Raw genomic sequence first — 23,925 nt, forward strand, 5'->3', positions numbered from 1 at the left:
GACCCTAGCAAAGGTGGTGCATCCTAGGTAAATGCCATTACAAGCAACACCACAGGTGTGCAGAAACAGCATTTAATTAGAATCTGGTCCTCAGAAAAGCCTTCGTTTGCACCTAACGGGCCTTGCTGGGATCCGCAGACCCAGCATTTATCTCACGACGAAAGCCTACAAGACAATGAAGCCCCGCGGGACAAGAGAGAAGGGGGGATCTCTGAATGTCCCCGCTAGCGCCTAAAGGCGGGGCTCCAAGGGAAGCGTCCACCATAGCCCTCAGGGGCTGATAAACCACGAATCTCCAGGTTCGGGGCCAGGGCCAGGGATGCTCTTCATAAATTTTGCATGGGGAATTTTGAAATCTTTTCTTAAAGTGACGCAGTCTTCATCTTTCCCCCAGGCAAAAATAAAAAAGGCTGAGCTTCAGGCTCCACAAATTCTGTGAGGTTTGCCAGCCCGACAAGCTTCTCTGGGAGGAAACAGCCTCCTTTTAAGGACACAGAACTGCGGCCTCGATAAGACAGGGCACAAGGTGCGGAGGAGCGCGGAGGCCGCGTGGTGGGTACCCGCTGGAGCCCCGGAGCCAGAGCCGGGAGACGGGGCGGGGTCTGGACAAGAGGGGCGGGGCCGGACGCCGAGGAGACAGGGAGCCAGCGGGCGGGGCCGAGCTTGGAGATGGCCAGGATCCAGGACAGCAAGGAGGCGTGACCGGGAACCTGGACCAGCGCTGCCGCACCGAGGCCCCGCCTTCGCCCGTCCTCTTCGCTAGAGGGACGCAGGAGGGGTGCAGAGGGGGGTGGGGGTCGAAGGAGGGGAGTTGGGGAGAAGGAGGCGGCAGCGGCGGCCTCGTCGCTGCAGCGCTCCTCTCGGGGACCGGCCGACCGGGGAGCGAGGACGTCTATCCGCACCGCTCTTCTTCCCGCCGCCGAGCCCTCCCTTCTCGCCATGTCCCAGAGCCGGCACCGCGCCGCGGCCCCGCCGGTGGACCGCGAGGACAGCGGGACCTTCAGGTCAGCGCGCGGGCAATCGGGGCCGTGCACAGCTGGGCCGAGAGTGGTGGGCAGGACAGGCGGGGGCCGCGGACCTGGCTCTCCTGCGGCATTGTGGGTAAAGCCCTTTCCGGGCGCTCTCACCCCGCGGCTGCGGGCGGGCCCGCTGGTGCTCGGCCCCGCCCTCTCGGCGGCTGGTGGGCAGGGGTCTGCGGCTGGGCCCCGCCCCTCTTGCGTTCTCGGGTGGTGGGCAGGGTAGGCGCTGCTGGTTCGCGGCCTCTTAGGGAATGGGGTTTGTGAGCTGAGTCCTGAAAGGTTGCAGCTGCTCTGTTGCCCTGCGAATCCGCTGTACTCTCATTCAAGTTATGTGCCTAAAGGCGTCCTTCGCTCTGCCCGCCCTGCCCAGCGCCCGCCGCAGTGGGGCTGGCAGATGGTGCACCTTGCCTGCTCTGGCTCCTGGGAGCTTTGGAGCCTAGCGCGTCACTGTTGGTGGCAGCCTCTAAGTACTTCTGCTTCCCTCCCTGCTTTGGCATGCAAAGCACACCTTTTCCTGTTTTTTTGCAGTTTGGGGAAGATGATTACAGCTAAACCAGGGAAAACACCGATTCAGGTATTACACGAATACGGCATGAAGACCAAGAACATCCCAGTTTATGAATGTGAAAGATCCGATATGCAAATACACGTTCCCACTTTCACCTTCAGAGTAACCGTTGGTGACATAACTTGCACAGGTCTGTATGCACAGTTAACCCACACGACCATGTGGGTTGGCCGTCAAGACTTGGTATTGCTTATCAATTTGGGCAAGTGCTCTTTTTACTGGAGAGAGCTGTGAGGAGAAGGCCTCTCATCTCAGGCCATTGGGATTTTCCAACTTCATCTGATTCTCTCCCTAATTTTCTCTTCCCAGATACCAACAGAAGCTCAGACACATCCTAGGCTCCTCCTAGGGTTCTCCCAAGAATTAGGGAGAAGCAGGAAAGGTTCTTGGAACAGCCATAGCTGGATCAGTAGGTGCCCTCAAGTTTTATAGTTTCATAGTTTATAGCAGATTCTGTGTCCCCAGAATTTTCTGAACCCTCTCCCCTTTCTGTATGGACTCATTTGGTACTTTGGTCCTGTTGTACCACTCGATTCTGTATCCAGGCAAAATGAGGAAGGCAAAAGACTTGAATACTCTATAGTGATTGCATAGCACTTTCTAGTTCCTGACACTGTACAGGTGTTTTAATAAGCTCTTATTTCCTTTTTTTTTTAAACCTGAGGAAGTATGTTCAGAGAGATTAGAAGTAACATGCCCAAGGCCACATAGCAATGAAGTTTCAGAGTTCACACTCACCTTATGGTCTGTGAGTTTGAGCAAATTATAACTGAAGCTGCCCTTTTGTAAATGTAGACATTTTATTTCTTATGTATTTGTTTAATTGCAAACAAAAATATTAAATAATTAATTTAGGAGACTATCAAGAAAAAAAATCATCAGGAAGGCTGAAGTTCTACCATTTTGTAATCTGAAGGCATCATTTATGTCCCTGAAAATCTTAAGTCTGCTATTTTCATCGAAGCTACTTTAAGACAATTTTGAAGGGTTTTTTTTGGTTTGTTTATTTTGTCTTTGTGAGGCAGGTGGATTGGAGGTACCAGATGGAAGATTCTTCCTAAGAACCATAGAATCAACAATGCATTTCTGCATTAGCTGTTCTGTTTTTAAACATTAAGTAAAAATTCAAGAAAAAGTAGCCTTTTCCCCCTCGATGTGTTATAGACCAGAGATGAACCACCTATGGCAGCCATTCTGTGGAGGCCCCCACGCTTCTTCCACTGCCCTACTTTCCTATACAAGCTTGTCTCCACAGCTTCCAGTACTGTCTACAGGCTGATAATTCTGAATTCTCTATCTGCAGCCCAGGTCCTGTTACCAAACAGTGTATTAGCCTGTGTTTGCTGGACATCTTTGCTTGGAGGACCCAAAGGCACCTCAGTCGTTCATCGACTCAAACTGAATCCATCTTCTCGCTTACATTTTTTTATTCATTTATTTATTTTTATTGATTTTAGAGAGAGAGGAAGGGAGAGGGAGAGAGAGATAGAAACATCCATGAGAGAGAACATCGATTGGCTGCCTCCTGCATGCCTCCCACTGGGGATTTGGTCCACAAACCTGAACATGTGCCCTGACCTGGAATCAAACCAGCGACCTCTTGGTGCATGGGTCAGTGCTCAACCACTGAGCCATACCAGCTGGGCTCATCTTCTCTCTTAAATCCATTCTCCCTGCTTTCCCTAACCCAGTAAAGAGACCACCATCACCCATTGGCTTGTAGTAGAAATTTGGGTCTCATCTCCTTGACTTCTTCCTCTCCCTCTGCCTTTTGTCCAGTCTGTTACCAAATCTTACTTCATAAATATCTCTTGAATCTGTCTGCTTCTTTCTTCTTCCCATTGCTACTATTTGGGCCACTATCATCTCCCACTTGGATTATGGCTACAGTCTTGTATCTGTACTTGCAGACCCTAGTCTACTGATGTCCATTCTCCGCACGACAACCAGAGTGTTCTTTCTGGCATTCAAGTGTGTTCATGTATTCTTCTTAAATCCCATCCAATGGTTTTCCCATAACCCTCTGAATAAATACAGATTTGTTAATATGACTTAAAACCTTGTTGCTCAAAATGTGATTAACAGCAGCATCGATATCACCTGGGCACTTGATGGAAATGCAGAATATCAGGCCCCATGCCAGACCTATGGATTAGAGTATGCTTTTTAACAGAATTCCCACACACTTCCTATGCACATTAGAGTTTGAGAAGCACACATTTAGGAAACTACTCTTACCACTTCTCCTACCCTACAAATCCCTAGCCTTTTATCTCAAAATGTCTTCCTTCAAGCTCTTGTTGAATCCAACTATGTGGGGCCCGTGAGAACACCATGCTCTTTATCTTTTAGCCTCTGCCCATACTCTTTTTTCTGCCTAGATTGTTCTTAACCCCTCGCTCTCTTCATGTTACTAGCTTTTACTAATCTTTCAAGTCTTCATTTTGTTATCTCTTCCTTCACGAAGCCTTTCTGAATCCTTACCAAGAGCCGGGGAGCTGCCTCTTTTGTGTGCTCCCCTACAGTCTTCACTTAGGCCTGTCATCACAGGACCATTCTGTGTTTCACACGCCTGTTTACAGAAGAAATTCCGAACTAGGGTTTGTGCTCTTTAAAGGTAGGGACTCTGTTTAGTTCTGTCCTGTATTTCTAATACCTACGTTAGCGGATAAATGAATATGGTGTGTGTCTTCTGACCTTTCAGGGCCACACGTGAAATTTATTCCACGTTTGCTTTCTTTCCTCCGTACCTGAGGAATGGACATGAGCATTCCGATACCACTTACAACAGGTTCTCAACACCTAGTTTGAACACAGAAGGAAAAAGATTGAATTTACCATTTACCAGGTGTGGTTACTGACCTCAATTAGGCATCAGTGTCAATGATTAGTCAGGCCCATCCCCTGTCACCCCCTTAACTACCTGTAAGGGACATGGATTGTATTGAAGACATATGACATAAACTCTCACCTTCTTCTCTATATAGTTCTTCCAACACTGAACCCAATATACAGCTATAATGACTTAGCCAATCAAGGGGTTTAATCCAGTATAGGACTGGCTATTAGAATAAAATTGTGCACATTTTGCTGTAAGTGGCTCCCTTAAAGGAAACTTTTTGCTTCAGAAGGACTTCTCTCTGTGAATAGGGGAAGGGTAAAATACTAAGTCACAGTTCTTCAAAAGGTGTGGTATGGTCTACTTTATGACCACTTTATGTAATAAACATAATGTAGACATAATAATGGATTTTTTTTTACAGGTATGTATAGAATTAAATACAACTTCTAAAATCATTTGTTTTTAAAAGTTTTTCATGTGGTGAATATTTTATTATAGTATATTGGAAGTATATATTTTTATTACATAGTGTATATATGTAGATCCTGTAGTGACTTTGTTTTGTATTATGAAAACGTCTATGCAAGCCTCACATTTTCACAGCATATACTTTTTCTCTTGTTGTTAACCTTAATTCAGGTGAAGGTACAAGTAAGAAGCTGGCGAAACACAGAGCTGCAGAGGCTGCCATAAACATTTTGAAAGCCAATGCAAGTATTTGGTGAGCTAAATTTCTTTGTATTCTGCAGCTCAAAAATATCATAGCTGAGGTAAGATTAAAAGTTTGAACATGCTCACCAAAGCAACAGAGTGAAGAGTTTTTAGAATCTAGCTCTGTAATCTTGTTTCCTTGTGAAAACAAGACAACTTTATCCTTAAGAAATTAAATCTAGCAAGTAACGATTAAATTAAGGCTCTTTTAAACTAGCCTTTTTTTCCCTGGCCGGTTTGGATCAGGAGTTAAAAGTGTCAGCCCCTGGACCAGAGAGACCCGGGTTCAGTTCCTGCTAAGGGCTTGTACCTCGGTTGCAGTTTGTCCCCGGCCTCCCCTTTTTTTTTGGATGGGGTGCAATAGTAGAAAATCAGAGTTTTTCTGGCCAATGTCTTACTGTATTAAGAATATTTCTACACTGATCTGGAAGGAGACAAAAATATTTCCTTTTATTATAGAATGTATGCCAAATACAAGAGGATGTTAAATGGGATGTTAATTCTTGACATATCTTTCCAAAATAAATTTGTTAACATGGTACCTTTAGAAAGAGTATTGGTCCTGGAGCATCTCGTGTATCATAAAGTGGTGTCCTTGGTTTCTAATGGGCACACCCTGGAATACGGTGTGCTTTCCATTGCTTTCCTTTATATGCACTCAAATATATTTGGAGTACAATTTGCACATCTGTTCATAGCTGACAGCAGGGACCCATGGGATTTTTGGATGGGGTTTTTGCTTCTTGACCATAACAGAACTTTTTTTTCCTCACCCGAGGGCATTTCTGCATAGAACGAGAGAAAGAGAGAGAAACATCAGTGTGAAAGAGACACATCGACTGGTTGCCTCCCACATGACCCCAACCAGGGTGGAGACAAACTGCAACCGAGGTATGTGCCCTTAGCGGGAACCAAACCCAGGTCTCTCTGGACCACAGGCCGATTCTCTAACTGCTGAGCCAAACCGGCCAGGGCCATAACAAAACTTTTGACTTAAGGATGTATTTGGGCTCTCATGCAATGCTCCTCCCTTTTTCTAAGTTATTCTACTTAGAAACCATTTAGATAGTTTAACCAGCGTAAGCCTTAGATTTTATAAAATGATGCTTGATTCTCTAGGGTCACACATTATAACTGATTTATGTTAGCTTTTTGGACATGCCAAATGGAATGGCAGGTATTGGATCTGATCCTTGCTGGTGATGCCCATGCTATAGCTGTGCAGCCCAAAGATCAGCCCAAAGTGTTAAGTGTATTTGTAGAAATAAGTGTGTGCAGTGTTCTTCCTGCACATGGGCATTTCTCTTTGTCAGCCAAAAAGGCTAACACACTTTACTATACAGGATGGGGCGAAAGTGGGTTTACAGCTGTTTGTATGGAAAAATAATACAATGATTAATAAGTGATAATACAAGAATAAACTTTGTTTCATGTACTCACAACTATAAACCTACTTTTGCCGCACCATGTATATTTGTGCTTCTCGACAGATAAGATGGAAAGTACTAAGCTAAAATGAGGCCTAAAGTGGTCTGATTTAATACAGAGGCTTCCTTACTTCTTCATCACAATTATTTGGGTAGCTTAGGCATGCAGCATTGTAAGTGAATATTCATATCTCATCAACCTATATAAAGCTTGAGATTTTGGTAGAAAAGAAACTTGAGGTAGTGACAATAACAAAATCTCATTTGTCCTGGAGGAAATGACTCTTCAGTTGCTTAGTGGTAGTAACCTTGGAATGTAGCTTATTCAGCATCAGGCACCCATCACCCAAGTAAATAGTATTTCAAACTACTTAGAAGAAATTGTTCTTTTTTCCTAGTCATGGTCCTCACATGCTGAAACGAGATTCACGCAGGCCATCTATTGTATGTAGGATGCATGTAAATCTTAGCATTATCCTAGCATAGAGCAGATGATATAGCAAACAGATTTTTCTTCCATAATTATCTCAATGAAAAAGCTACATTTATGATTTGTATTATTCACAGGCTAAATTTCTTAATTATTAGTCTTCCCTTTTTGTGTAGTTGTAACAATAGTATGCTTTATTTAAATGCATTTTATCAAGCACCAATTATATACAAAGTACTATAAGGCTTATGAAGGTAGGTAATAGATAGGCCCTACCATCAAGGATTTTACAGTCTGAACAGGGGAGAGGTGTGGTGAGGGATGGACAAATGACATGTATTTATAAGAGTATGTAACTTATACTAAAATTGTTTGCTTAAGAAAGTGTCAAACCAAATGTTATAATGGCTCAGAGGAGGGAGAAATTATGTTCCATTGGGGTAAAAAGGTAGGCTTTTTAGAGGAAGTGATATGCCTTGGAGGATGGATAGATCAGATTCCCATGGAAGAAGTGGAGGGGAGAGAAGGGCATTCCGTGTAGAAAGAACAGCAAGAGCAAAGGCATAAAGGGTTAAAGAGAAAAGGGTTGTCATGTATTTAATAATTTGGAGGAAATTATTTGCTTTTATAACACTTAAAAAATGTTTAGCTTTGCAGTTCCTGACCCCCTAATGCCTGACCCTTCCAAGCAACCAAAGAACCAGCTTAATCCTATTGGTTCATTACAGGTAAGTTGCACAGTTGTTACTACTTAACATTTTGTCTGCTGACAAAGGATGTCATAAATTGATAAAGTCAAGGGCTAAGACAAGGAATTAACCTGTTAACCAGGGAATAACCGGGGAATTTCCTTTTCACTGTAGGCAACGTTTGACGTATTTATACGTCCCGCTCGGTTAACAGGTTAATATTTTAAAGATAAGATGACATAATATTTTGTTTTCCAAGTTATGATCATTAGTACAGTGCTAACTTGAAATTATTTTCCTATTTATTTATGTTTCCGACTTTCTTCCTTATAGTGTATCTGCCTTTAGTTTGTGTAATTCTCATTTGAGATCAACAGGACCTCAGTACACATGGGTAGACTGTTTTATACTTTAAGAATGTTTCTTGCCACTCTTGTGACAAACCTCTTTCTACTTCTGTTGAGACAGAAGACTTTAAAGAACCCAAATCAGGTAACCTAATCCAAGAATAGGGAAGAAATCTGTCTATTTGCTTATTCTGCCAAGTGTGTGTGTGTGTGTGTGTGTGTGTGTGTGTGTGCGCAGTTTTGACTTTCTGCATGCAGGCTATCCTTCCTGCAGATTATCCATGTGCTGTTGGACAACTCCCTTCCCTGTTATCCAACCAGTCCTCTGGTCTCTTTCCTGCTCTATGAGTTATTCTATACTTTTCTTCCTCTTTTTCCAAGCTCATTCAAGTCTTTTTGCTCTCTCTGCTCCTCCTTTGCTCTTGATCAAATACAGTGGTTAGCCAGCTGTGAGCAGGGAAGTCTATAGCTCAGAGGGGAGAGGCTTTAGGAACTGTTGGCAGTGAGACCTGTGGATATCCTCTCTGATGTTTCCAAAGAGGGCAATAGTAGGTTGTCTTCCTGTTTGAATTCTTTGGTATGGAAGAACACCATTCATAGCAGAAAACTGCTTCAGTTTTGGTATTGTGGACTTATAAGGTATATCTATGGGAAATATCTATGGGAAATACAGGGTCTTCCCTAATTTTTCCATTGTAAAATATTATTCCTTTAAACATATAAATAGAAATGGGATCAAAATCATGAAAGAATATCATTTATGTGATTGAGCCATTACATAGTAAAAATTACTGCTAAAGCCACATCTCAATTTTCTAGGAATTGGCTATTCATCATGGCTGGAGACTTCCTGAATATACCCTTTCCCAGGAGGGAGGACCTGCTCATAAGAGAGAATATACCACAATTTGCAGGCTAGAGTCATTTATGGAAACTGGTACTTACTTCTTTTTACCTTCATACAATTGAAGACATTTGATATATTTTCAGATGATGAATGCCCATAGAAATTTCTTTTGTGACAACTTTTCAAACTTTTTGGTGAGAAAAAATTGATTCACTCTTGTTCTACTGTCTCTAACTTTTTGCTGATGAATATAAGTATAAATATTTGGCTTACAAACACTTCTTAATTTGATATTTTTTAAAATTATGAATTGTTAATGGAAAGACATATAACTAGTTGACTCTTTACGTAGTCCTCATTGATGTACTAGTGACTTAAAAATCTCATTTGGTGTTTCAGCAGCTATTCTAGAAGATAGGGCTAGAAAACATCTTGTTTGCATTTTGAAAACAAGATGGCTAGTAAGAGGTTAGATGAGGAAACATTGCAGTGAGAGAAAAATAAAGTAGAAATGATTCTTTTAAATTGTAACAACTTTAGTGTTGTAAAGGCCATAAACTATGAGGGGGGAAAAGTTAATTAATAAAGTTGTAGTGAGGATTCCTATTTAACTTCTCTAACATGCTTTTTTTAAAAAATTAGTTTTCTTTATTGATTTGAGAGAGAGAGGAAGGGAGACGGAGGGAGAGATCGAAACATCAGTGAGAGAGAACATCTATTGGCCGCCTCCTGTACCACCTCCCACCCCCACCCCATTGGGGATCGGGCCCACAACCTGGGCATGTGCCCTGACCGGGAATCACACTGGTGACCTCTTGGTACATGGGTCGACATTCAGTCAGTGAGCCATACCAGCCGGGCTCTAACATGCTTTTATCACTTTTAAAGTGGCTACATAGTAACTTCAACGAATATGCAGCCTTTTGTTCTGGAGAGGTGCCTGGGCCAGAGCAGATAGCACTGGGCCAGGAGCAGGAACCTCAGCTTCTGTTTTGTTTTTTTAAATTCTCAATTTATTAATATATTTTTCATTACAGATGTCAAATTTGAATATTTGGTCAGAATTAAATTAAATAGAATTCATTAAAGCTAGACAGGAAAATATAACATTTAACGAAAAACAGAAAGTGTAACTATTAAAGGTGAATTATTTAAAAAAATGCCTTCAGAATTAATAGCTATATGAATCACAACAAGCAAAGATGTCAGGTCAGTAAAAACAGACTAGTATATAAAAACCATGAGGGTGTTCTGTGATTAAATGCAATGTACATTTGATCATTTTCTGTGGACATATTTCTTTTCTAAACCTACTATTTCTTTTTTCATTTAGGAAAGGGGGCATCAAAAAAACAAGCCAAGAGAAATGCTGCTGAGAAATTTCTCGCCAAATTCAGTAATATTTCTCCAGAGAACCACATTTCTTTAGTGAGTAGTGATCACACAGCTATGGTGTGCATGTGGTTGAGCATCTTTTGCTGTAGGATCGTTCCTAGATTTCTTATTGTATAGATACTTCAGAGTTTCAGTTTTTGAAAATCTCTTCGTTGTTTAGTTACACACTACAGTTTAATATGCTTGCTATATGTGAGCCGGGGCCGCAGGGGTGACCAGGTCAGAGGGCTTGGGAGACACAGTGAAGCCGAGAACACGATGGGCTGCTTTTGCCTTCACACATTTAGTGAGCTCGTACTCGGTGCCAGGCTTTGTGCTGGGAACCGGCACAGTGGTGAGACGGTCTCTGCTCCTCAGGAGTTCACAGCCTACTGAACGAGAAAAGAGCCCTGTGGACTGGTCCTTCCAGAGGTTGCTGGAGGAACATAGGAGAAGGCATGCAGCTAAGACTGGGGTTTGGGAAGGCTCCTCGGAGGAAGTAATGTCTAAGTCAAGACCTGTAGAACGAGAACAGGGGAAAAGAATTCCAGAGAGAAGAAAGGGCGGGAGTGAAACATCATATGCAGTGTGGGACCCTAAGTAATTTGCGATGTCTAGAGCAGAGTTGGAGGGAGTCTCAAACTGTAAGTCCAAAAAGGTAAAAAGGGGTGAAGTCTTTCAGGAACTTTATATTAAGGGGATTGAACTTTATTCTGAGGGTAGTACAAAGTCATTAAAAAATTTTAATCTGCGGGATCGGGAGGAGGGTATCTGGAGGGATAAAGGAGAAACATCTGTAACAAAAATTAATTAATTAATAAAGAGGGAAAAAAAAAGAATTTTAATCTGAAAGGACAGGACCTAATTTATCCATTAGAAGGGAAATCACTTGGCTGTGTTATGCGAGTTAATGAGTATTAGAGAGACCTGCTCGAGTCCCGTTATAGAAAGCAGATGAGAAATGATGGTGGCCTAAAGGAAGGGAGTGGCAGTAGAAATGGTAGATTTACAAATTATTTATCCCTGGCCGGTTGCTCAGTGGTTAGAGCGTCCCTCAGATCAAAGAGTCTCAGGTTCGATTCTGGTCAAGGGCACGTACCTCGGTTGCGGTTTGATCCCCGGCCCTGATTGGTCATGTGGGAGGCAACCACATTAATGTTTCGCTCTCTCTTTCCCTCCCTCCCACTCTGTCTGAAAATCAATGGAAAAATATCCTTGGGTAAGGATTAAAAAAAAAAATTAATTAGAGAATTAAAGTGAAGGGGGCATGGTAATTGATTGGATAAGGGGAGTAAGGAAAAAGGAGGAAATAAACATTTTTAGCTTGGCAGCTGAGTCCATGGTGGTACCGTTCATTCATATGGGGAACACAGAAAATGAGTAAGATTTGTGGAGGAACAGATTATGAGCTAAGTGTAAAATGCATTGAGTTTAAAAGATAACCAAGTAGAAGATATACAAATGGCTATGAAAGAAAAAAATGTTCAATTTCATTCATGCAAGTTAAGCAATATACTAATTTTACATTTTAGATTGACATAATCAACAAAGTTTGATAATACCTGGTTTGGTGAGGGTATGAGAAGGCAAGCACCCTCCAAGACATTTGATGGGAGTATAAAGTGGCTCAAAAATCAGTTTGGAAGTGTTTATTGAAATTAAAAGCAGGCATGTTCTTTGACTCAGCAGTTCTACTTCTAAAAATTAATCTATAGAGAAAGTCATTTAAATGCAAAGGCATTTTATTGTAACATTGTTATTGAGAACTCACGGACAACAGTGTGGTGACTGTGGGGGCTGGGAGGGTGGAGGCAGAAGAGAATATATGGGGGATACATTTTTTTAAAAGGCAGGAAACCAGAAATAGCCCAAAACCCTTATTTGGAGGGTGGTAATAAATATAGCACATGCATGTGCTCTGATGAGAGAAGAATGAATAAAATGTAGAAGAGTAAGATATCATTTTTGTTTAAGAAGAAATATATATGCACATTTGAATGTGCACAGAAGAATGATACTAAAGAAATGTTTAACAGCAAGTACTTCTGGGGAGTGGAACAGAAATCTTTGGAGAAGAGGTGATAAGGAAAAATGACAATTATTCATCAGCTATTTGTTCTTATTGTGGATTTTTTTTCTCTATTATTATTATTTTTTTAATCCTCACCCGAGGACATTTTTCCATTTTTTGTTCAGATAGAGTGGGAGGGAGAGAGAGAGAAAAAAAAATCGACGTGAAAGGGACACATCGAGTGGTTGCCACCCACATGACCCAACCAGGGCCGGGGCAAACTGTAACCGATGTACATGCCCTTAGCGGGAACTGAGCCCAGGTCTCTCTGGACCGCAGGCCATCGCTCCACTGCTGAGCCAAACCGGCCAGGGCTTATTGTGGATTTTTTTTAACCCTGTGAATGAATTATGATTTTAAAAAAAATTTTTTTTGTTTAAAGTTTCAATCAAGGAATATAAAATTCTATTTAGTAAATTGTACAAATGACTCAATTCTAAATCATAGCCATCCCAATGGTTTTTTAAAATTTCTCAACTTCTGTCTGGGCTCATTAATAAATAAGATATAGGATAAGGTTGCCCTACTTACTTCAGAAACTACTTGAAAACAATTTAAGAACCATAAACTAAAATGGAAATGTAAAACATTCTGAACACAGGTGAAAAGGGGAGGCTATAGGGGAGAAAAGGAAAAAGGAAGAAGAAAAAAACAAGCTCATTTGGGTTCTGGAATATAAGTCTGAGAACTCTTTGCTATCCTGCCACTCAGTTAAGTAACTTGTTATTCTCAAACTCACATGTACTTTTCACCTTTTTCATGGTTTCTTTGTCTTCTGTATTATAGCTTTTGGTTACAGTAATTGGTATTTAATACAAGAAATCATGAAGATGTTAAATCATTTGTTAAATGTGTACAGTTGTTAGTGTTGTCTCACTTAAGTTAGAAATTTAATTTAACCAAATGGCATTCATTTAAACATGCTTTATAAAGTATTACATATGACTGCTTTCTAAGTATATTTAATTATAGTTTGGAAACCAGTTCCAGTTCAGAGTCTTAACCTTCATCTCTTTTTTGCAGACGAATGTAGTAGGACATTCTTTAGGGTGTACTTGGCATTCCTTGAGGAATTCTCCTGGTGAAAAGATCAACCTACTGAAAAGAAGTCTCCTCAGTATCCCAAATACAGATTACATCCAGCTGCTTAGTGAAATCGCCAAGGAACAAGGTTTTAATATAACATATTTGGATATAGGTATGAGGGTTTTCTTGGCTTATTCCAAAACATGTTTCTTTCAAAAATAACTATATATATTACCATAGCAGTAACATATATATAATTGATGTGTTCCATTCTTTTTTTTTATCCTCACCCGAGGACATTTTTTCCATTTTTTGTTCAGATAGAGTGGGAGGGAGAGAGAGAGAGAGAAACATCGACGTGAAAGGGACACATCGACTGGTTGCCACCCACATGACCCAACCAGGGCCAGAGACAAACTGCAACCAAGGTACGTGCCCTTAGCAGGAATCGAACCCGGGTCTCTCAGGACTGCAGGCTGACGCTCTAACTGCTGAGCCAAACCGGCCAGGGCTCTGTGTTCCATTCTTATAAATACTATTAAAAACAGCCAACATCTCTACAGTTATAATAATAAAAACAATAATAGCTAAGATTTATAGTTTTACTTTGTGCCAGGCACTGTCCTAAGGACATTACATAGTAACTGATTGAATCCTCAGACTAACCCTATGAAGTAGGTTCTCTATAAATGAAGACAGTAAGGCACAGAAAAGTTAAGAAACTTGTCCAGGATCGAGCCAGTGGTCGAGCCCAACTAGGGGAAGAATAACTGCAGATACACTAGCTGTTAAACTAGCCCTGATGGGAAGATTGAAAATACAGACACACTACATTTCTAGAACAAGTATCAAGTTTGTGGGGGCCAGACCTTTCTCCCCACTTCATCACTGTGTGCCAGTTCTGGGAGATAAATGGGGGCAAGTCAATGTGTAGCTTTATCCCATTCCAGCTGTCATCGTCTTGGTTTTCTCTAGCCCTTAATCATTCAGATAAATGCAGAAAGACAGGAAAGCAAGTCAGTCGGGATTTTCTTCTAATTCAGTTTATAGAGCTGGCTAATGTGTGTGTGCATGTGCATTTATTGTCCTTGTTTAACATCAATATAATATGTGAAGAATTTATTATCCCTTGTTCCAGCCTCAGTGAGCTGTGCGGACCTGGCTTGTCAGAGCTGCTAGCACTGGGAAAGGAGGGTGGTTAGCAATTGAAAGAACTTCAGATTTTCTCTGCTGCTTTAGGGTCAAATGAGGGGGTCAAGTCAGTGTCTTAGTATCCTGAGAATGAGGCCAAACCCGGGAATTTAGTACAGACATATGGTCCGAAAAGGGCAGGCACATTGGGAGCAGCTGCTTACTGGGTGTGGTGTGTCCCTCCAGGGTGATTGAAATGATGAAAATGCCTTATCACTAGTCAGAGGTGGTGGGTGCACAGCATTGTGAATGTACTCAGTGCCACTGAATAGTTCACTGGAAAATGGTTGATTCTATGATGTGAATTTTCCTCAATTAAAAAAAAAAATGAGAGAGCTCAGATGCTAGAACTAGAAAGACTCTTCAGGCATTAAATAATCCTCTTGTATCTGGATATTTTTCACTATGCTAACTAACTGAAATAACATTTAATTATGATCTTTTTAAACAAATTATGAGTCATGTGCTTCTACTTCTTCCTTACCTTGTTTAATTATCTTTCGTAAGAGTGATTCATCAGTTGATGAGAAGAACATTTGTTTCCTGGGTTTGGGTATTGTTTTAAAACATCCTAACCCATGTTCAAGATGGAACTAGACTCTGCACAGATTTATGACCAAATAACATTAAGGCACAAGGGAGGTCTTGCCCTGAACCATGTATTTTCTAGTTCAAGTGTTTATTGAAAATAACCCGAACATCATAATGAAAAATACAATCTCCCCAGTCATCTAGCCAATGTTTTGTTTGTTTTTTCTTTTAAAAACGTTGCTATGGTTCAGTAATTTGTAAACACTGTTCAACTAGCCACATTGGAATTGCCTTGGGGGCTTAAAAAAAAAAAAAGGCAGGACTCTGGCATTTATAACCCCAAAGCTGCATTTCTGATCGAGCAGGCTGGCGCGAGGCTGGACACCCGTGTTCCTTTCCCTGTCAAGTTCCCTCGGATGATTATAAAGCACATCTGTGCTTGAGAACTGCTATACCTGAGCAGTTGTGTTTTGTTTTTTGTTTGTTCAAGAATAACAAAGATGCTCTGGCCGGTGTGGCTTATTAGTTGGTTGGAGCATAATCCCATGTACTAGAAGGTCTCGGGTTCAATTCCCAGTCAGGCCACATACCTAGGTTGCAGGTTTGATTCCCGGTTGGGGTGCGTAGGGGAGGCAGCCAATCAGTGTGTCTCTTTCGCATGGATGTTTCTCTCTCTCCCTCCTTCCCTCCGTCTCTCCCTCCCTTCCCCCTTTCTGAAATCAATAAATAAAAAAATTAAAAATCAAAAAAGGAATAACAAAGATGATGAGTAAGTAGAGTAGTCTACTGTGGATACTTACAGAGAAAAACTATTGTTTATACAAAGGATCTGCTTTATATATGCTTATTAACCATCCTGTTTGAATCTGTCATTGCAGAAGAACTGAGTGCCAACGGACAATATCAGTGTCTTGCTGAGTTGTCCACCAGTCCCATCACAGTCTGCCATGGCTCTGGGATCTCCTGTGGCAATGCACAGAGTGATGCAGCCCACAATGCTTTGCAGTATTTAAAGATAATAGCAGAAAGAAAGTAAACTTGGAGCAACCTTAGAAACCCTTCAGCAGCACAGGAAAAGTTCCTCTCACCCCTTCCCAAGTAACATTTAATGTAATGTTTGAGTTTGTGTGTTGTTTCTAAATCTCTTTCATAGAGTCCATCAACTCTACAGAATTAGTTATCTCCTAGTTGTTATTAAACTCTTTTTAATGGCTTCAACTTTGTATTGGTATATTGTATTTATAATCTTTGTACCATAGGCAGAATGTAGCACCCATTTGGCAATGCCGTGTATATAGGAGGAAGAAACTGCATGTTTATTGATGATGAAGATGATGAAATGAAACTGATAACAACAGTCTTTCTTACTGGTGCTTAACCTCTTCTCTGTGCAAGGCTTTGTAAAGGGAATTCTAGGAGGCCCTTAGAATTAGTGTTGAGGATGCACTAACAGGCTTTTATTGACTGTGATTGTTGAGTGTCAGGGAACATGATGGTCTGCTATGTATTTGAATCCATGTAATAAAGAGCTGTTGTTTAATGGGTTCTACTCATTTTATTAAAGTGTTACTGACTTGGCTGTGGCTCCATTCTTTTTTTTTAGAGAGAGAGGAAGGGAGAGGGAGAGAGAAACATCAGTGAGAGAGAACATCAATTGGCTGCCTCCTGCATGCTCCCCACCAGGGATTTGGCCCACAACCTGGGCATGTGCCCTGACCAGGAATCGAACCGGTGACCTCTTGGGTGCATGGGTCGACACTCAACCACTGAGCCATACTGGCCAGGCTGGCTCCATTCTTTTTAGCCATTCTTGTGAATAACATTATAACATGGCTGATCTGTTATCTACCTATCTAGTTTACTTCTGGAAGTCAAAGGTTAAAAAAAACCTATGGCCTAGGCAAAAATTTACAAATATGCATGTAATGACTCACTTCCATATTTTCTCAAAGCATATACAATACTGTCTTTTTCTTTGATGTCTTTTTTTTTATTTTATGTAACCATCAATGAGTTAGTGCTGTAATTGAAAAGCATTAGAATGACAAAAACACAACTTGCTAGTGTATTCAACTCAGTTACAAGAAAATGTTTCAAATGGTGCAGTGAGTGATTAAAAGGTTGGGAAATAAGTGTCGTGAACAAATTTTAATTTTTTTTTTTTTTTTTTAATCCTCACCCGAGGACATTTTTCCATTTTTTTTTGTGCAGGTAGAGTGGGAGGGAGAGAGAGGACCAGAGAGAGAGAAACATCGACGTGAAAGGGACACATCGAGTGGCTGCCACCCGCACGACCGACCAGAGCCGGGGACAAACTGCAACCGAGGTACATGCCCCTAGCGGGAACTGAACCCGGGTCTCTCAGGACCACAGGCTGACGCTTTAACCGCTGAGCCAAACCGGCCAGGGCAACAAATTTTAATTTTGCCTTTTATGTTTCCATGTATCAGCTGTAACACCTCAAGTGTGCCGTCCGGCAGCTCCAGCACTGTGCCAGCTGACTGCTGCCGTCGGAGGGAGTGGAGCGGGCCGTGCAGAGCCCGGGCGGCCTCCGGGAGAGCTCCGAGGGGCTGGGTACCCTTGACAGGGAATCAAACCCAGGACCCTCCAGTGTGCAAGCTGAGGCTCTAACTACTGAGCCACTCCAGCCAGAGCCACTGATGCCATTTGTGCCAGCCGAACCCAAGGACAGATGAAGTTAGGGGAACAAATAAACCCCATTAAAACTAGACAGACCCAGGATAAAAGTCAAACCGTAAAGCCCACCAAACAATAATCCCAAACTCCCCTATATGCTAATTTTGATGCACTAGCATATTTAGAACACACCCAGAAAGCTGATGAATATTCTGCTGAAACCCTCCCCTGAGATTCTGGCCCACAGAAGAGAGAGAAAAATTCTCAAAACCAAGGATACCAGCATGGGCTCTCTCAAGCATGCCCATGCCTGTTCTTGGGCAGGAATGTTTTACTTTTTTCTCCTAAACTCTAAGGGTCCCCACTAGACTTGCAACCAGGAGAGCAGTGGGTGCCAGCAGCTTGTCCTGGGCTTACCCCCAAATCTGTCTCTAAGGCCCCCCTTTTCTCTGACTCCAGCGAGCTAACAGCAGCCCCACCTGGGTGCGGTTCTTTCCAAGAACGTTTCTAGGGAGCCAACGCCGCCCCGCCTAGGCTCTCCCCTGTTGCTGCTTCTATCCTAAGCCCTTTTGTTCACTGTCCCCAGCTTTAATAAACGTCCTCTCAAAATCACACGGACTCGTACATCTTTCCCGCACGAAGTCCAGAACCCACACAGTACCTGCTGGCCTGAGGCAGACCTGCTCTGGGCTGGTCTCCTTCTGGTAACATGAGTAACTATAGGTTTTGACAATCTCAAGTGTTAACACAGCAGGAAATGGGTAACAAATATTTTCCTGTCTGGAAAAACAAATCATACCAGAATGGAATCCTTTGACAATAATGAAACTATATAATAAAGGAACATCAGTGCCTGTAACTTACAACTCTAAGAACATTTAACTTAGTTTCATGTTATAAACTATGACAAATTGAGTATTAGGTACTTTTTGGTGAGATTAAGGAATACAAAGAACATAAACAGTTTAGGCGTAAACAGGAGCTTGTGGACTGATTGGACTGATCTTAGGTTTCAATAAATGCTCAACTGTAGAGAGGGCACAATCAACTCACTCTAAGAGGTGACATTTGACTTTTCTGCCTGGTAAAATGCCAGCGGAAGAGGGAAAATTGGGGGAGATTTATAAGGGAAAGAAGGATGAAGTCCAAGTGGGGAAAAGGACAATATAATTTGGTTCTAAACAGTTTGGATGTGTTGATGTCACGAGATCTGAAAATAAGGTGCCCAGAAGTCACTTTCTTCTGCCTACGCTTTCCCGGCTTCTCGGAGACACTTCAAATGTCACCTCTGTCGGGCTCCAGATTTTCAAAGGAGTTGCTGCAGCATGTTGTTAAGGCTCTTAACCAGTCTAACTAGTCATACCTGTTACACATGTTAGGTGAGTTCCCAAATAGTCGGAATGGGCAACTATGCCTGGAAGATGCATCAGTGATGGGGAAAGACGCTGTGTGGAGTTTATGGCGAGTGTCAGTGAGAAAATCAACGTAGACTCCAGGGATTCTGGATGGAGGTCTGCCATCTATAACCGAGAAGTAAACACCTTTCAACGCAAGACTTCCAATGTGCTACAGGTAGAGGGAATGCTCAGTGACCATGTAGCCAAGGTCACCGATTGTGAGCTGGGTTCTCTCAGTCTCATCATGTCATAAGATTGGGTAGAGTCAGGTAGCAACCTGTTTTAAGATGGAAGATACAGCCTCGACCAACGTGGCTCAGCAGTTAGAGCGTCAGCCTGCGGTCCAGAGGGACCCGGGTTCGGTTCTCGCTAAGGGCATGTACCTCAGTTGCAGTTTGTCCCTGGCCCCAGCTGGGGTTGTGTGGGTGGCAGCCAGTCGATGTGTCTCTCTCACATTGATGTTTCTCTCTCTCTCTCTTCCTCCCTCTCTCCCTCCCCCTCTTTCTGAAGATAAATGCAAAAAAAAAAAAAATGTCCTCAGGTGAGGATAAAAAAAAAAAAGATGGAAGATACATTTGGGATCAAACACAAATACAGCTAAAGGGCACAGCATGCTACATAAGCAGGTAGCCGACACCCATGCCATCTACCACTGTTACACCAGAGCCTTTCCCGCAGTTCACACCATGGCCACTGATCCTGTGTGGCAGTTGATGGAAGAGAAAACGCCTGAACTTGACTCATGGGTGGGTAAGGTCAGTACAGGGTGCAAACAAAATAAATAAAGGCTATACTACAGCTCTACTCAGAGTGGCCTTGAAAGCGTGATGAGGGTGAGTCCCCCCAAAGGGCAGTTTCAGGCAGTACACCTTGTCGTCACTAGTGTGGGAAGTGGCCCAAGGTTAGGATACACTTGGACAGTGATAACTGGTCCGGCCAGCTGGTCAGGGGCCTGGAAAGAAGCAAACCGGAAGACTGGGAGCAAGGGATCTGAGATAAAGGTATGTGAGGGGCACAAAGTGTGGAGAGCGTCACCTTGCCTACTAAGCCATCCATGGTGGAGGGGGCCCCGAACAGCAGCGTTCACAGAATGACTTGGCCGGATGACACCCCAGCATCTGGCATTGGAATAGCCACTGTGCCGGGGGGGCTAAGAGCAGGCCCAGTGAGGTGGCTCCCGCACACCAGGCTGGTCTAGCTGCACCTGGACGCGTACTCCAGGTGCCTGTTTCAGGGCTCAGCCAGCCTCACTGGGGCTTCAGAGTGTTTTGACCACAAGGGACCCACATTAGAGCAGAGGAGGCATGAGCGTGACCATGGCTCTACAAATACTGTGTCACCCCGAAGCTTCTAGCCTAACAGAGCGAGGGGACAGCCTGTCAAAGGTATAGCTAAGGAGGGCGCTATTCTCCACGATGGAGTGCACACTTTACATTCATGACCTTCCTACGGTGCTGTGTTCTCGGCAGGTAGAATAATGCGTGGCTCCCGGAACCAAGGAGTGGAGCAGGCGTGGCCCGTTCGCCATCCTTCTCGTGGAGGGTTTGTTTCCTGTCTGCTGCGCTGGGCCTTGCAGCTTAGAGGCCCCTCTTCCCGAGGGTGAAACCCCTCCATCAGCAGGCGGAGAAAGAGTGTCACTGAACTATAAGCCACATCTCCCGTCTGGTTACTTTAAGTTTCTTGTGCCAAGAAACTAGCAGGCGAGAGAGGAGGCACCATCCTGGCAGGGGTAAGGGATGTGATGCAGAGAGATGTGTGGCTGCTGGCACGCAGTAGGAGCGAGGAGGGACATGTTGGTACCCCGGCAATCCAATCGTGTACCTCTTGGTACTCTTTTGTCCAATTTTAATTGTAAATGGAGCCTAAAAGATCACGGGGCCAAGGACCCAGAACCTCTAAGGATCAGGTAGTCCCCGAGACCAGCCCAAGTGTGAGGAAACCCCAAAGTGGATTGCCAAGGAGAAAGGTGATGACTGGTAGTTGTAGCCCCAAGACCAGTTTCAGTGTTGGAGACTCGAGTTTATTCCACTTGCTTCTTAAAAGTTTGCTTTAGGGAAGGAGGCTACAGTCTTGGGAATGGTCCCAGACTTATGGAACGAAGTGCAGTCAAGCAATGCAAGGGGTGGACTAGAGTGAGCACGGGGGTCCATCCCCAGTTCCCCCTCCAGGACTGAAGGGCTTATACCCCGAGCTCAGGGAGTGCAGCAGGCAGGGGGGCCAACCACGTAATTCGTAGGGCCTAGTGCAAAACAAAAATGAAGGAATTCTTGATTCAAAAAATTAAAAATTTTAAGACAGAGACAACATAGTATTTATGAAACTAAGTGTGGGGTCTTTCCTAGTGTGGGGCCTCGTGTGACTGCACAAGTCACACATCCGTGAAGCTGGACCTGGCTATCAGCCCTCTTCAGAATCACTTCAGTTGACAAGAGCCACCCTCCAACGTCTCATCCCCTGCGTTGGGCCGGCTGCATCCAATGACCGGTCAGCAAAAACCTGACTCTCTTGCTCCAGTTTGGGACAATTTTGAAGACTGTTCAGTTTCAGTTTCCCATGTGGTCAGCAGAGGACTTGGTTGAGGCTCCATGGCAACCCCTCTCCTCCTCTGCCCATCCCAGTTTCTTCCGACAGCTGGCAGTTCCCAAAGCACTGCCTCATCGGACCCCTGCCCACGCTCGGTCTTCTTCTCAGAGTCTGCCCCCTGGGGAGTCCACCCTGGGCTACGGAGTTACAGTTTAGTGCAAAAGATAGTAACAGAAAAATCAGCTGAGTCGTGTAATGTAAAAATCATACAAAATCACAACTGTAAAACACTCTGGTTTCCCTTTCTATCATATATCTGTTGCCTTTGATTACACTTCTAGAGAAAGGGCTGGTTGTGAATTTGTAGCCAGTTTTTCTCGGGCAGTTCTCTCCGGCTGGTGTGTGGATGGGCTCCCATGGCAGAATCTTTGCGTTTTGAGAAGATTCCTCTTAACACCTGAAAAGGTCTGTAGGAAGTGAAACAGAAACGATCCTAATTTGAGGACAAAGCCCACCGTGATTAAGGCTCCATTTAGAAAAACACTGAGCCCTGGCCAGTTTGGCTCAGCGGTTAGAGTGTCGGCCTGCGGTCCTGAGAGACCCGGGTTCGGTTTCCGCTAAGGGCGCGTGCCTCGGTTGCAGTTTGACCCCAGCCTGGTCGGTTGTGCGGGTGGCAACCACTTGATGTGTCCCTTTCACATCGATGTTTCTCTCTCTCTCTCTGTTCCTCTCTCTCCCTCCCACTCTACCTGAACAAAAGAAAAAAGAAAAACACTGAAGTTCTGAAGATGAGTGGCCTTCGTAGGTGTCCCAAAGAACAGTTAGAGATCACGAGCGAGCCCATGTTGTCCTATGAACTCTAAAAAGTATCGACTCTGAACCCAAAAGCATCTGAGTATTAGAACTGAGCAGAAGTTCTTGGCAGACTGGAAAACATTAATTAATTTTGATTCATTAAAGTATAGCTTTACCTGAAAAACTGTAAATTTGTGGAAATTACTGTGGTCCTCTCTGAAGATTTTACCAGCTCCGCAACATGTTCAGAATTATTCATAAATAGGCGATCATGATGGCTTTCTGCACAGACAAAGCTGATACCAAAGTGAACTTTGGGCTTGTTGGAAGGAAGGTAACAATAAACCAAGTCTGGCGTTTACTGTATTTAAATTACCATTACCTGATTTCTTCATTTCCCTTCGTAATGTTTGTAGGTCAGAGCTTATCCACAGAGAACAATGTGCAGTAAAGATTTGGCAGCTGCAATGCAGTCTGTCTGAACACCGAGTTCAAAGTCAATGGAACGGAACATATGCTTGTTTGTCTGTCTGTTTGGTCTGGGGCAAGACTGGGGTGACTGGGGTGTCTGGGGAAAAAGACCTGGACAAGATAGTTTCTTTCCTTTACTAATCAGAGTAAGTGGATAACTGCAAAGTGTCTATTGCATTTTGTGCTAGTAGATATAACTGAAGTTTGGAAAAGATTCGCATGTATCTCAGAAAATAAGAGACAGAAGACAGGCAAACGAGGACGTGTGTGCGCTTCTATGTGCCTTCATTACACCTTTTCATATAAGGTGAAAAATCAGAGCTCCTTTCGCCGGCAGATGCATGCTGGGTTCTGTTACAAATATTCGCAATTCTGTTCTTGAGCTGGTGCCTTCGTTCTGCTGCAGTCTCCTTCACGGCCAGATGGGTGTGTTACTGCACAGCATTTATTGATTTGAAGTTCAGAAATTGATAGGTGCGATTGCTTGGATTGTTTTGTTTTGTTTTGTTTTTTACTTCTACTGAATAAAGGTAGATTTTAGTGGCAAAAGAAGGCAGGATAAGGATTTAGTATTTTGTTTATGCAAATAAACAGGACTTCAGCAATAAAGGACTTAAGTAAAGGCCCTGTTTTCATTTGCTAATGGTAGGACACTAACAAAGATCCGTGTTAATCAAGAATGTGGCGACACTATGTCCTATTGACCACCTTCTGCCTGAATCACTGGGCTAGGAACAAATTCATACTGAGCTTTAGAGTTCAGAAGATAACAGAGTTAGACTTTTTAAAGAACTTACGATGTTTCCTAACACTGGACAAAATATTTTACACGGATAAAGCCATTTCTCACGCATCAATTAAGTGAGCCGTTCTGGAGCCAGACTACCGGGGTTTGAATTCCAGCTCCAATACTTAAAGAGCTGTGCGATTTTGAACGAGTTGCTTAACCTTTTCATTCCTCCGTTCCCTCCTCTCTGAGGTACGAGTATTTGCCCTTTGCTTCCAGACGGAACTCCAGATTCTGGGCTC

At 43.1% G+C, this 23,925-nt stretch overlaps 1 protein-coding gene across 2 annotated transcripts; it reads left to right on the forward strand.

Annotated features, from left to right (window-relative positions):
- The first annotated feature begins 807 nt into the window (after window positions 1–807).
- Window positions 808–16,655, forward strand: PRKRA (protein activator of interferon induced protein kinase EIF2AK2). 2 transcript variants are annotated; one of them, XM_036254106.1, is made up of 8 exons: window positions 808–1,004; window positions 1,548–1,717; window positions 5,069–5,150; window positions 7,647–7,725; window positions 8,853–8,970; window positions 10,214–10,308; window positions 13,349–13,523; window positions 15,952–16,440. In XM_036254106.1, the coding sequence occupies exons 1-8, from the start codon at window positions 940–942 to the stop codon at window positions 16,107–16,109; spliced, it is 942 nt and encodes a 313-aa protein (XP_036109999.1). In that variant the 5' UTR covers window positions 808–939; the 3' UTR covers window positions 16,110–16,440. The 2 variants fall into 2 exon arrangements, with proteins under 2 accessions (XP_036109999.1, XP_036110000.1); XM_036254107.1 differs by lacking the exon at window positions 808–1,004 and having other exon boundaries at window positions 1,551–1,593; window positions 15,952–16,655.
- Window positions 16,656–23,925: the final 7,270 nt, after the last annotated feature.

This window comes from Molossus molossus, unplaced genomic scaffold (assembly GCF_014108415.1).
Source record: "Molossus molossus isolate mMolMol1 unplaced genomic scaffold, mMolMol1.p scaffold_m16_p_11, whole genome shotgun sequence".
Classification (NCBI taxonomy): Eukaryota; Metazoa; Chordata; class Mammalia; order Chiroptera; family Molossidae; genus Molossus; species Molossus molossus.

Excerpts from the sequence above, each read along its gene's own strand:
- PRKRA (XM_036254106.1), top strand. The coding sequence starts at position 940 with ATGTCCCAGAGCCGGCACCGCGCCGCGGCCCCGCCGGTGGACCGCGAG. Across the intron at positions 1,718-5,068 it reads TGGTGACATAACTTGCACAG|GTGAAGGTACAAGTAAGAAG; the intron begins GTCTGTATGCAC and ends ACCTTAATTCAG. Across the intron at positions 10,309-13,348 it reads CAGAGAACCACATTTCTTTA|ACGAATGTAGTAGGACATTC; the intron begins GTGAGTAGTGAT and ends TCTTTTTTGCAG.